Source organism: Haliotis rubra, unplaced genomic scaffold (assembly GCF_003918875.1).
Source record: "Haliotis rubra isolate DU_JTF1 unplaced genomic scaffold, ASM391887v1 Scf996, whole genome shotgun sequence".
Classification (NCBI taxonomy): domain Eukaryota; kingdom Metazoa; phylum Mollusca; class Gastropoda; order Lepetellida; family Haliotidae; genus Haliotis; species Haliotis rubra.
In genome coordinates this window covers 13203-27537 of record NW_025767741.1, presented here as the reverse complement: position 1 = coordinate 27537, position 14335 = coordinate 13203, and the positions used below count along the sequence as shown (strand labels likewise).

Genomic DNA, 14335 nt, shown 5'->3' with positions numbered 1-14335 from the left:
GGGAGTTCATTAAAATACCCAACAAATCAATGTTGTTTCTCATTACCAGTGTTAGCTAACACACGTAACAACAGACAGTGTACCTAACGTGTCACGCTTCAAACATTTACAAAGGTACATTACTATTCTATTTTCATTATGCATGTGCTTTATATAATGACGTCCCGATTGTGTCCGTCATCATCCCTTCTGAAGACGATTGTCAGCAATGGCGGCCGTGCTGGGGATGACGCTTCTGTTCCGGGACTTGTTCCTCACGTCTCTACTGACCGGTGAATGGGTCACCTCCAGACTGGACTGTGTATCTAAATGCTATTGGCAGATGAACTGTTCTTCACTGTTCTACAGCGTCCACGCCCAGAAGTGTTGGCTTGTGCCAGATGTGTATGGTGATTCCCAGATGGATGCTGTGCCAGATGGGATGATGTACTTCGCCTGGAGCCACGGTAGTATGGGTTTGGGTTGTTATTCATTGTCAACACAGATAATAGATACGTGAGTGAGTGAGTGAGTGAGTGAGTGAGTGAGTGAGTGAGTGAGTGAGTGAGCGAGCGGCACACTTAATTACATGTGACTGTACGTTAAGTAAATCAATATGTGAAATAATTAACTGAACATATAACTTGTCAGACTGTATTTTAGGCTGAGCATACGCTCTCCATTGATATAATATATCATAAGATAATGCATAGAGAATCTCACCCAAGTGTCTTCTGATATCAATTAAATCAACACGAGTTGATAAAGTTACAAATATCCGAGGCTTGCCGAGGATATTTTTACTTTATCAACGAGTGTTGATATATTTGATATCAGAAGACACGAGGGTGAGATTCTATTTATCATCCAAAATCACTCTTCATTAATTTTCAATGAAAAATGTACATCTCTGAACATGGTACTGCCATTAGACTTGCAGTGCAGCGATGTCATAGCATTGAGACGTCATCAGGTACATGACGTCATAGCATTGTCAGGGCATTGTACAACATCTACTTTTGATCTCACACAAGCGATATCTCCCGTGGAACACAGTTTTGGATGATAAATCATTATATCCATATAGTGAAACATAACCATAACCAAATGTGCACATATCACCTTTGCCTGGCAACCATTGTTTCTGTAGTTCGTCTTCTGTGACGTCATTAAACAATTGAACGTGACGTCAATTCACAGGGCCGTCACACTTGCTTACCGTGTTTTACTGCACAAATGTACATGAATAAAATGGAAGATGAAATTATTACACTCGAGCAAGTGTGTCATACGACTAATACTAAACTCGTGTAAGATTATGTCACAGAATTTCACACCCGTTTCGTATAAGTCGTATGACACACTTGCTCGTGTAATAATCTCTGTATAATATCTCGAAGGACATTTGCTGTGCACGGTCAACACTGAAAACACATACAATACTACAAAATATACATATACATAAGACCACAAAAACACCCATACATATACTCTCCCCAAAAAGAAACGCATATAGGAATTTCAACTGTATTTTTATGTTTATTTTGAAACATCTTGTAGGCTTTATGAGTCAATGAAATAGAGCGAAATTGCACACTGGGAATGCAGATTTATCCGTCTTTGGCACCAACTCGAGGAAAGTCAGTTTGAGTGTCACATGGAGACGTGTGTTGGCGCTGAAGTCAATACCTCGTGTGACCACCGTGGGCATCCAGAACTGCACGGCATCGCCTCGGCATCGAACGAATAAGTCTCAGAATCTCGTGTTGCCCAATCGCAGCCCACTCTGCCTGTAGTGCCTGTGCGATTTTTTGATTTTTTTTTTTTTTGGGGGGGGGGGGATATTGGTTCCCAGGATTACAACGTCATGATATATAGAACAGTGATGTACAGACAGATGGATGATGTACAGGTATTATGTCAATATCATGTTAATACACATATATAAGTCAATAAAAGAGAAATATGACCTCAGGTAAATTGGATACATTTTAAATTCATCAAAGTACTGGGAAGAGAAGACCCCATTTATGATTGAAATCTTCTATTTTATTATTTCTTTTGCATATATGGTTTTCCACAAAGAATATTTCTTTCAAAGTTTTTATAAATAGAGCTATGTTTGGATGCGTATTTTTAATACTGCATACGTAAATGTGTCTTTTTGCTGCAATGATGATGTGATTTAGTAATATATTATGATGTAGAGTACCAAACCAAACCATATGTTTTGATAATAGCAGTGGATGAGGGTATAAATTGTTAAGCCAAATTTGTAGGTTTTTCCAAAAAGTTTGTGTCTCCTGACATTCCTAGTACACATGACAAACACTCTCATTTAGATCATTGCAGAAACAACATAGACTGCTATCAACCTTTTTTATCTTAAGCAATTCTCTTTTTGTATAAATAACTCCTTGTAGAAATCTATATTGAAAATCTAAAAGTTTTGTGTCTTGCAATCCTTTTCTGTATGCTGTAAATATATTTTTCCAATCAAAGTCTATTTCAGGAAATAGCAGCTGCCATTTATTACACATATTTGGGTGTATATCATTGGAAATAAGTTTATCATAAAAAGTCCTGCAGCCTTTAGATGTTTTTACTAGATATATCTGACATTGGTTAATATTTAAATCCCTGACTGGTATTAAATGACAGTGGTTAAGAGTATTTTTCCAAGAGTCAGGTAATACATGTAGTAAATATTCATAATCTAAAATAGTGCCTTTGATACCATATATTTCTTTTAAAGATTCTATTGACAATAATTCAGTTTCATCACAAATATCCCTAATATTTATAATCCCTTTATCTGCCCAGTTCTTTATGAAGTTTAATGAATTTTTAAGATTATGATTAAACCATAATGGTTGGGATAGAATTTCATTAATGTTATTAGGGTCAATATAATGTTTTTTGTGGAATAGTTGCCATGCTTTTAGCACATCACGCCAAAAAGGATTTTCAATCTTAAAGTAAGTTTTAGAATTTGCTCCAAAATTAAATATGTCTTTAAAAGGTATATTGCATGGATTATTCTTATCACCTCTTTTGAAATACTGTCTTAAAGTAGATAATTTCAAAGCGTCTATAAATGTTTTTGCATCAATCATTCTCAAACCTCATTCTTCATAGTTGTTTTTAATTACATTCCTTTTTATTTTATCATGACCGCCTCCGTGGTGTAGTGGTTAGAGCGTCCGCCCGGAGAGCGGAAGGTCGCGGGTTCGATCCCCGGCCGCGTCATACCAAAAGACGTTAAAATATGGTACTTGTTGGTCCCTGCCTGGTGCTCGGCATTAATGGGTACAACAAGGACTGGTCGGCTCTGAGTCAGTATAATGTGTCTGAGTGGGGTATTCATGCTTCACTGCGGCATGGTATCTCAGTGGGCTAGCACTATAAAACCAGCTTCAGTCTGGGCTAGTACAAGCAGCCGCACATACACATACACACGCATGCACGTCGTCATATGAGCGAAAATTTCTCAAGCACGACGTCAAACCCAATTTCACCTCACCTCACCTTATTTTATCATTCTTATCATTCCAAATAAATTTTAAAAACATTTTGTCAAGGGACGTGATAAATTCTGCTGTTGGGCTTGGCAAGGAATTGAAAATATGGACCAATTTGGAGATTGCTAGAGTTTTTATTACTGTTATTTTACCAATAAGTGTTAAATTTCTTTTTCTCCAGGATGCTAAGAGTCTATTAATTCCCTCCAGTCTCTTTCTTGTGTTGATTACCCTTAAATCTTTAAGATCTGGTGTAAATTTAATACCTAGCACATCAAATTTACCAATTACCCATTCAATTTTCAGATCATTACATATTTTATCCATAGATTTAGCTTTGGATCCAATCCAGATTGCTTTTGACTTGTCTAAATTAATTTTCAAGCCTGACATTTTTTAAAACTTATTAATTGTGTAAATAGCAGAGTACAAACTCTCTTCAGTTCCATCAAGAAATAGTTCAGTATCATCGGCATATTGATCCAGTTGATATTCATTATCATTGATGACAATACCTTTGATGTTTTCATTATTTCTTATCATGCAACCGAGAATCTCAGCCGCAAAAAGGAAAAGAGTGCGAGTTGCTGAAGTGTCTGGGGCTGAGGGTTACGGCATCGCACCCGTCTGTCCAGGGCATCCCACAGATGTTCGATCGGGTTTAAGTCCGGTGATCTTGAGGGCCAGGGGAGCACATTGATGCTGTGGTTCTGGAGGAAGTCTCTAGTGTGACCTTGCTGTGTGGGGCCTGGCATTGTCCTGTTGAAACAACTCCCTCTGGCGATCAATGATTGGAAGGAGGTGTGGGCGTAGGATTTCGTCACAGTACCGTTGAGCTGTCAGGTTGCCCTGGATCATCACCAAATCACTTCTCCTACGGCAGGTGATCGCTCCCCACATCATAACACTTTCCCGGCCGAATCTGTCCACCTGGGGAACGCAAGCGTCGGCGAAACGTTCACGTCGACGTCTGTACACCCGCATTCTTCGATCGCGTCGTTCCAATAGAAATCGTGATTCATCACTGAACCAGATTCTACGCCAATTCGGTAGGTTCCAGGCCTGAACGTTGGTGCACCACTGAACTCGATGTCGGCGATGTTGTTGTCGAAGCACAGGGTCAAAATAAGGTCTTCTGGCACGTAAACCAGCCTCTCCCAACCTGTTCCTGACAGTCTGTGCAGAAAGCCTCCTCAATCCGGGTATCTGTCGAGCGGTACTGGTCGCCGTAGCTGTTCGATGACGCAGGTGATATACCCGGATGTAGCGATCCTGCGCCGCAGTGGTCGCTCGAGGTCGCCCACTACGAGGGGCATCTGCCGGCGATATCTCTCCCAGAGCCGTGAAATGGTGCTTTGGTGAACATTCATGCGTCGGGCAACTGCACGTTGAGACTGGCCAGCTTCAAGCAAACCAATGGCGATATGACGGTTGGCTTCACTTAGACGTGGCATTTTGCGTTCGTCAACAATATTCCAAATACAGTGAATAATCGACAGCGATCAACCTTTTATACCCATCATTGAGACTATCTGACCCCCAACTTTCACGTGCAATGCATGTGAATTGTGTAGTCTGTGACACTGCACGCCGAAATTGAAAATCATGCTGTTAAATACGCGTATTTTACGGATGGTGCGTTTTATTGTGATGTTTCAAAACATAAACACCATAGGACTCATAAACACCGTCCCTGAGAACAAACCCAATCGGCCTGTCCCTTGTGACGTGTGTTAATTAGAGAACGTTTTCCGCTTCAAAATAACTCGGTTGTGTGTGTTCAGACTAAAAAGAACAAGAGATACTGGAAATAGTTTATTCTAAACACTCTTCCCGACATTGCATCGGAGGGATATTCAATTGGGTATCCCTGGGATAAAAAGGAGAAACTGAAAGAAGTAGTCCTAAAATCCTCTACATGTACAAACAGCGTTATAATGGCGGCCTCAAAACATTGTATTTCTTAGGACATATCAACTACGAAATTATATATTTTGGATATCTTGGAACTGTTTTTTGATGACCCTAATTTCAACTGAAGCAATACTTCTAGCTGAGATATGTGCCAGGGGTGGGTTGGGGTGGGGACTGGTCTCCAAGAACCCATGGAGGTACAGGGGGCGTGATGTGGGTTTGGGTGGGGATTGGTGTCCAGGAACCCATGGAGGTACAGGGGTGATGTGGGTTGGGGGCGACTGGTCTCCAGGACCCCATGGAGGTACGGGGGTGATGTGGGTGGGTGGGGGGAACTGGTCTCCAGGAACCCATGGAGGTACGGGGGGGGGTGATGTGGGGGACTGGTCTCCAGGAACCCATGGAGGTACAGGGTGGGATGGTCTCCAGGAACCCATGGAGGTACGGGGCATGATGTGGGTTGGTATGGGGATTGGTCTCCAGGAACCAATGGAGGTACGGGGCATGATGTGGGTTGGTATGGGGACTGGTCTCCAGGAACCCATGGAGGTACGTGATGTGGGTTGGGGTGGGGACTGGTCTCCAGGAACCCATGGAGGTACGGGGGGTGATGTGGGTTGGGGTGGGGACTGGTCTCCAGGAACCCATGGAGGTACGGGGGGTGATGTGGGTTGGGGTGGGGACTGGTCTCCAGGAACCCATGGAGGTACGGGGGGTGATGTTGGCTGAGGTGGGGACTGGTCTCCAGGAACCCATGGAGGTACGGGGCGTGATGTGGGTTGGTATGGGGATTGGTCTCCAGGAACCAATGGAGGTACGGGGCGTGATGTGGGTTGGTATGGGGATTGGTCTCCAGGAACCAATGGAGGTATGTGGGTTGGGGTGGGGATTGGTCTCCAGGGGAGGTGATGTGGGTTGGGGTGGGGACTGGTCTCCAGGAACCCATGGAGGTACGGGGGGTGATGTGGGTTGGGGTGGGGACTGGTCTCCAAGAACCCATGGAGGTACGGGGCGTGATGTGGGTTGGGGTGGGGACTGGTCTCCAAGAACCCATGGAGGTACGGGGGTGATGTGGGTTGGGGTGGGGACTGGTCTCTAGGAACCCATGGAGGTACGGGGGCTGATGTGGGTTGGGGTGGGGACTGGTCTCCAGGAACCCATGGAGGTACGGGGTGTGATGTGGGTTGGGGTGGGGACTGGTCTCCAAGAACCCATGGAGGTACGGGGAGTGATGTGGGTTGGGGTGGGGACTGGTATCCAAGAACCCATGGAGGTACGGGGGGTGATGTGGGTTGGGGTGGGGATTGGTCTCTAGGAACCCATGGAGGTACGGGGCGTGATGTGGGTTGGGGTGGGGACTGGTCTCCAAGAACCAATGGAGGTACGGGGCGTGATGTGGGTTGGGGTGGGGACTGGTCTCCAAAACCCTTGTCGTAAGCGCGACTAAGCGCTCAAGATATCATTTACTGGATTGTCTGGTGTAGACGTGGTTATGTACATACCATCGCCATTCAGCTGAAATAGAACAGGACAGCCTCACGCAAACAAAAAACGGCAACAATTCGATAGTTATTTGTATCTGTACAAAGAATCGTTTCTAGAGTGTGTGTTTTGTTTTTGTTTGTTGTTGTTGTTGTTGCTGCTGCTGCTGTTGTTGTTCAGTGATTTGCATTGGGACACGCATTCATGACCAACTCGTGTTATTCCGGGACAAGCCGAATTTCTTGAAGGTTACGGAAAAGGGGCGAGTAGTGACGAATGACTCGCAGACTGGTGCACATTCGTCACCACTCGCCCCTTTCCGTAACCTCCAAGACGATTCGGCTAGTCCCGGAATAACACGAGTACCACAAATGTCTGCTAGCATGACTACACGATCCGTTCGTCGCCTCTTCTGACAAGCATGGTTTGCTGAAGACCAGTTCCAATATGAATTTACACCTAAGTCGGTAGTCGATGATGTGTGCTTCACTATGCTATGTCCCACAGTGTTTATGACAGTTCATAACTTGCTTGTAGTGACCTGTGACAATGGCTACACATGGAACCGACGTCTGAACCTGTGCTACAAGCTGGACAAGACACAGGTGACTTGGAACCTCGCGGCCACCACGTGCGAGACTGACAACGGCCACCTCATCAGAGTGGACAACGCGGACAAGAACGAGTTCCTTACCACTCTCGCAGAAACCAAGGGTCAGTACAACATATGTCAGAGTGAATGCGTTAAGCATTAGGTCCCACCGGCATTGTCTTTGCCAGAAGTGCGACGAGCAATATTTATATTTATTTTCAACTGTCAATCAACGACATAAAATGCTTGTATAAATCGCCAGCAACTACCAAGGAACGTGTGTAGATCGATGCTAAGATGTCGATCACTGGATTGTCTGATCCAGACTCGGTTATATACAGACCGCCGTCACGTAGCTGCCTGGTGCGGCGTAAACAACAAATTTTTTAAAAGGGTGAGCTGAAATGGGGTTTAATCATCCTTTATTACGTATATATGGCCATGAGGCCAACAGTACAACACGTGTAAAACAGTAAGGTAAAGACATGCAGGTGCGCCACACTGGGAATGTAGATCTTATTACAAGTTATACGATTATGTGTTCACAGAGCTTTTTGTTTCGATAGAAGTACAAACACTTGTTTAAGAAAGATACAAAGTCCTAATAGTCTATTCTTATCGCTTGTTCTCAATAATTCAATAAACATTTGGACATGAGGGTAATTACGACAGTATTCAGGTAAATATTTAGCACGATACTCATTGTAAAGAGAGCATACTAATGTAATGTGGAATTCATCTTCTAGTTCAGTCACACAGGAACTACAAAACGCAGTTTCATAGTTTTTGGAGTATCTACACGAGTTAACATTAAAATCATGTACAATACAACGAAGTTTTGTCAAAAATCTCCGTAAATCTTTTGAAGTAATAGTTACAAGATATTTTCCAAGCAAATAGTCTTTATGGTTGAATAGAACGTCAAGGATTCGGAAAAAGCTATATATTGATGCCTCTCTTGATAATAAATATCTTTGCAACGCTGTTTAAAATTCTCCATAAAACATTTCTCGTTACCAACATCTTGTGCTATCCATACATAACCGAAACCATATCTTAAAAATAACATTCTCACTTTTGATACCCAGTTCTCATCCCCATTATCATCTAGTCTTTTTAACATGTCATACCATTTCTTTGTATATCTGTATGGCGGTTGCCGTAAAATCCTCATCCAAAACGACAGAAGGATAATATAGGCATATATTTCAATAGGATAACGAACGCATTCTGCTAGTGCGGTTTTACTTGATGTCCTAGAACCAATCTGTAATACATATTCACAAAAACTTGAATGAACCTTTTCGATTTGTTTATGTTTTTCCCACCCCAAAGCTCAGCTCCATACAAAAGTATACGCTTAATCTTGCCATAAAACAGCTTGAATGATGCCTCAATTAGCAGATTTTGTATTTTGTTGATAAAACGTGTAATTTGGTAGAGTGCCTTTTCTGCTTGTTGGGAAAGTGTCTCGCATGCTTTTGAAAACATGTTTCTGCAGGAGAATACAATACCAAGATACTTATAATAATAAACCCAATACCACACTGAGCACTTGTCCTGTGTCTGGCAAGAAACAAGCAGAAGATCGTCTTACTGTTATGCTTGTGGTGAACGCATCAGGCACTGACAAACCTAAACCACTGGTTATATGGAAATTTAACAGGCCAAGATGTTTTGGTAGAACTTTTGATCCTAATTCTGTGTGCCACTGGTACGCAAACAAGAAGGCTTGGATGACAGCACTGATCTTCAAAGACTGGCTTGTGAAGTTTGATAGGCACATGCGCACACAGCGACGACAAGTGATATTGCTGATTGACAACGCCCCTTCCCATGCCTCCGTAGATCTCACCAACGTAAAGCTTCACTATCTGCCTCCGAATACAACATCCCACATTCAGCCCCTAGATGCAGGAACAATAAAGAACTTCAAACTTCTGTCCAAGAAGCAGCAGATGAAACTTCATCTTGACAACGCCAGCGCAGACACGCCAGCACCACTTGATATCAAGCAAGCCCTACTGTTTATCCGATCAGCGTGGAGAGATGCGAAGCAACTGAACAATCATCAACTGCTGGCGTCATACGAAAATCCTGCCACCTACTGACAGCCAGATCGAGCCCGATAATGAACCGACTGAAGACGTCCAAGATTTACAGGAAACTCTTGACAAGCTATACCCAGATGCACCCGTGCCTGTCAGCGAATTCATAGAATTTGACGCAAATCTGCCATGTGAGGAAACCATGACTGAAGATGAAATAATCGAGATTGTCCGACCTACTGCCGAAAAAGAAATCAACACTGAAGAAGACCAGACAACCGAGCCAGTCGTTCCCAAGCTACCTGAGGTCAAAACATTGTTGAACACAGACATTTGTGACACACAACTTAGACGTGTTTGATGTGAGTGACCTCGACTTCATCGACACTTTGAAAACTAAAAGACCTCAGAAAAAAATGAACAACAAAAGTTTCAAGTTTTAAATTATTGTTCACCAGACATCCATATGTTAGTGTGGAACTAGTTGTATGTAAACAGTGACTCATTCAACATCCGGGTCATAATGGCTGCTGAGAGTCAAATAGCGACGACTGGTAATAACAAACGTGAGTTTTGTGCCAATGTGATTTTGAAATCGATACGAAACTGATTGATTATGTGATTTTATATGTACATGTATGTTATGCCATCTATGATTGTTAATAAATGATATCAAGGATGTATTGTTATATTTTTTATTACTGAATGATTTTACAAACGAAGACGATAACTAGATCTACAATTTCTGATATTTTCCGACATTTTCATTAATCCGACATTTTCGTTAATCCGACATATTTCTCTGCAACCACAAGTGTCGGATTAACGAGAGTTGAATGTATATGGCGGCGGTCTGTAAATAATCGAGTCTGGACTACTCAATCCAGTGATCAACAGCATGAACATCGATCTGCGCAATTGGGAACCGATGACATGTGTCAACCAAGCCAGCGAGCCTGACCACCCGATCCCGTTAGTCGCCTCTTACGACAAGCATGGGTTACTGAAGGTTCATTCTAACCCGGACCTTCACGGGTGTAAGTTATCGTAACATGAAGGATCATGGAATCCCGAACGTTAATAAAGATTCCAGTCGAAAAAAACACCCTTACTGATGGTCACAAGTACTGCAAGTATTTGAAACTGCCGGACCAATACAATAACAACCGGCGCTGGCCTCCGGGCCGGCGGTTATTTCGAACGCTGACGCAAATGCAAGTCAACTGCCCGCCAAAAGAGACATGGAAACATAGGTACAAGTCTAGCCAGGGATTTGCATCGGACATAACTTTGTCACCGATACGTTCAGTGTGCATGTGTCTTCCATGTGGGGAATCGAACCCGGGTCTTCGGCGTGATGAGTGAACGCTTCAACCACTAGGCTACACCACAGCCACTTTGGTTCTGACGATATTATACTCTATTTAGTGAATTTATTTAATTTGGGGAAAGACTGGGGTATTGGAGAAAATGTCTGTTCACACACGTTCTGTTTTCCAGGTAAACACATCTGGATGGACGGATCTGACGAACAACAGGACGGGATATGGGTGTGGTCAAATGGTTCTAAGATCAACCAGTACTTTTGGGACATCAACCAACCAGCAGTGGGTGATACCATACAAAACTGTTTAATGATTCGCAGCTCTGGTGAAGTGAACAGACGCTGGCATGACGCCCGGTGCACCACGCAGTTGGCCTTTGTTTGCCAGCTGCCAATGTCAGAAAATGTCAGCAATTGTTGGTAAATATCCCATACGTGGATATCAAAAATATATCTTTGTAATACATGTACTTGCCTGTTGGTCTGGGCCAGAAGATCCCGTGAATGACATTTTTCTTTTATAATTTGTTTATTTATTCTAAGCATTTACACGGTTTTGCATGAAAGTGTATTTAGGAGAATAAAGCATGGCAGTTTGACCAGACCTTATTGATGTAGTCTCTATTACAAGTAATGACAGAGGTATACTTTGTTAACTTATAAAATTCAGTGAGCTCCTTCTGTATCAACTGGGATGTTGGTGGGTAGTTATTCTTTCTAAAGTTGAAAATGATTCGTTTTGACAGGATAATTACAAGGTTTAAGGGATTGTTATTTTTCGATAGACAGCCAAAAAAGAACGTTTTCCTTGGATATTGCTACCGGGCTTTGCATTTTGTGCGATATCCAACTTACCAGGTCTCCGTGAATGATATTGCTATGAAACAAGTCCAAAGGCATATCCAACTTATCTCCCGGGTTCGAATCCCCACATGGGTACAATTTGTGAAGCCCATTTCTGGTGTCCCCCTCCGTGATATTGCTGGAATATTGCTATAAACGGCGTAAAACCATACTCAGTCAGTCAGTCCAACCTATCTATTGGGTCCGTCTCAGGACATTCAGACCGTAGGTATCGCCGCGACGTAAAGATCAGAGGACAACCTATTAGGACTCGAGTAAGATAGACCTTTCTTCCGAGGTTTGCGAAAGATCGTTCTGGAGTGACTCGTAATGGGTTGTCATCATATCTTGTTTAGAGTAGAGAGAACTAAGATCTGATTTTTAATGAATCACCAAGAGCTTGTAATATCTGAGTGATGCTTATGTACTGAAGGAAATATATATGGAATATTCTTCAATTTCTTTTGCAATATTAACTGTTCTTCAATTCAAAAGCTTACTTGTGCATGTATGGCGTCAACAGAATAAAGGAATTTCAGATTCAAAAGCAATCATGTCTTCAAGTTATTAAGCGAAGTTGCAGCTGGTTGTGAAGTAATTCCCTTTAGTTGTGCGGTGGGGTAGCCCAGTGGTTAAAGCGTTCGATCGTCACGCCGAAGACCCGGGTTCGATTTCCCATGGGTACAATGTGTGAAGGCCATTTCTGGTGATATTGCTGGAAAAGCGGCGTAAAACTAAACTGGTCTTTTAACGGCACACCCACACACAACTGTTTTGATAAGGAGCCTCCTTTTGCTTGACCTGCCTTGGAGCAGTCACCGCGCTGCAATTGTCGTATATTTGATAACCAGCAATCTTACGGCGGGGGATGATCCAGAGAGATGGGTGTGGGAGAGGGGGTGGTTGCGGGGTTCCTCCCCCGTACCCCTCCCTTCTCCCCGAAAACTTACAAGTGCTAAATAGTATATTACACGTGTTGACAAAACACAGGCGCGCGCGCGCGCGCACGCACGCACGCACACGCACGCACACGCACACACACACACACACACACACACACACACACACACAGTGGATCCGCCCCTGCTATACGTATTACGATACGACAGGAGTGGTGTTTAAAGGAGGTGTCCGTTCATGTTAGATGGCGTTAGGGCTCGTCATGACACTCACGTGCAGCACGCCATTCATGTCTCCATCGTCGTCCAGGGTCGTCGTCGAGGATGACGTCTGCTGTACAACAATACTGTCTGAAGTATACATCCAGATCGTCATCCCTGTCCACGCCTGCTATCTTGTCAACACTTGTTATGTACTATTTAACACTGGAGGGGGTACTCTTAATCACACGCACGCAAATACGAACGCACACGCACACACACACACACACACACATTGTCCAAAATGCTGGACCCCCCTCGTTATTGCCACTACACTTCATAATAATTATATTTGTTGCACTTGAAAATAGTCATAATTCATCATCACATGATAAGGTTTTTTGGTTAATGAGTAGGAACACTTCCCCGAGAGAGCAGTGTTGACATGTAGTGATATGTTCCAACCAATTCGGAAACCCCCAGAGATAGAAACAAGGAAGTGGTTCACTCATGAGTCTGTGCTATATCTGTAACGTGTCAGTCTATTGAGATACAACTGCGAGACGACAGAGATAGCTGAGCGTGTTTGGACGATCTGGATGTATCGCGAACAATGATACGTACGGCAGACGTCATCTCGACGTTTCGTTTGACTGTTCAGTCATGGTGTGCTGCGCAATTTCATCATGAACGAACACCCTACAAACTTTACCGCTTCTGTCGTATCGTATACGCTGTAACGAGGGCAGTCCCTGGCTCAATGTGTGTAATACCAATGACTTCGGCTGATAATGCTGTGCGTAACGTGCGTGCTGCGTGCGACTGCGTACGTGCGGCTCGCGCGTGCGTGCGTTGGCATTTCGGCTGCGATAATACGCCAGCCAGTTTTCGAGGGGAGGAGGAACGCCCGCAACCACCCTGCCCATCTGCTGGATCCCCGCTGGGTACTGGTTATCCATTTCAGTGCAGCTGACTGCTCCAGGCTGAGTCGGAAGGCTCCTTATCAAAACGGTTATTGACGATAGACAGGTTACACGCCGCTTTCAACATTATCACCGAAACATCACGTTATTGCCCGTAAATCGAACCGGAGCCTCTTCGGCGTGAACGCGATATCGAAGACTTGCTGGCTGATTACCGCACAGCAAAGTACTTCGACTACGGCTTTTCGCTTAATGTGTTTTGAATCTGAAATTCCTTTATTCTGTTGACGCCATCCGTACGCGAAGTAACGGTGAAGAACAGTTATGTGCGAAAGAATCAGAGTATTCGCCAACATATTTCCTTCGGTATAATCATACAATAACTATTAAAATCGGATCTTGATTCTCTCTATAAACGAATAGTGACGGCCGTACGGTGCTCCAGAACGATCTTCACTGGCAACCTCGGAAAAGGTCTATCTTACTCGAGGTCCTGGAATTGTCCTCTGATACACGTCGCGGCGTCTACGATAACGAATGTCGAGACAGACAACAGGTTGAACATTTGGCTGGCTGCGGTACACCGTTTATAATATTCAACAATATCTG

At 43.6% G+C, this 14335-nt stretch overlaps 1 protein-coding gene across 1 annotated transcript; it reads left to right on the top strand.

Annotated features, from left to right (window-relative positions):
* The first annotated feature begins 207 nt into the window (after window positions 1-207).
* LOC124265798 (galactose-specific lectin nattectin-like) lies at window positions 208-11462 on the top strand. The gene is made up of 3 exons (XM_046700629.1): window positions 208-446; window positions 7434-7610; window positions 11037-11462. The coding sequence occupies exons 1-3, from the start codon at window positions 209-211 to the stop codon at window positions 11282-11284; spliced, it is 663 nt and encodes a 220-aa protein (XP_046556585.1). The 5' UTR covers window position 208; the 3' UTR covers window positions 11285-11462.
* The last annotated feature ends 2873 nt before the right edge of the window (window positions 11463-14335 follow it).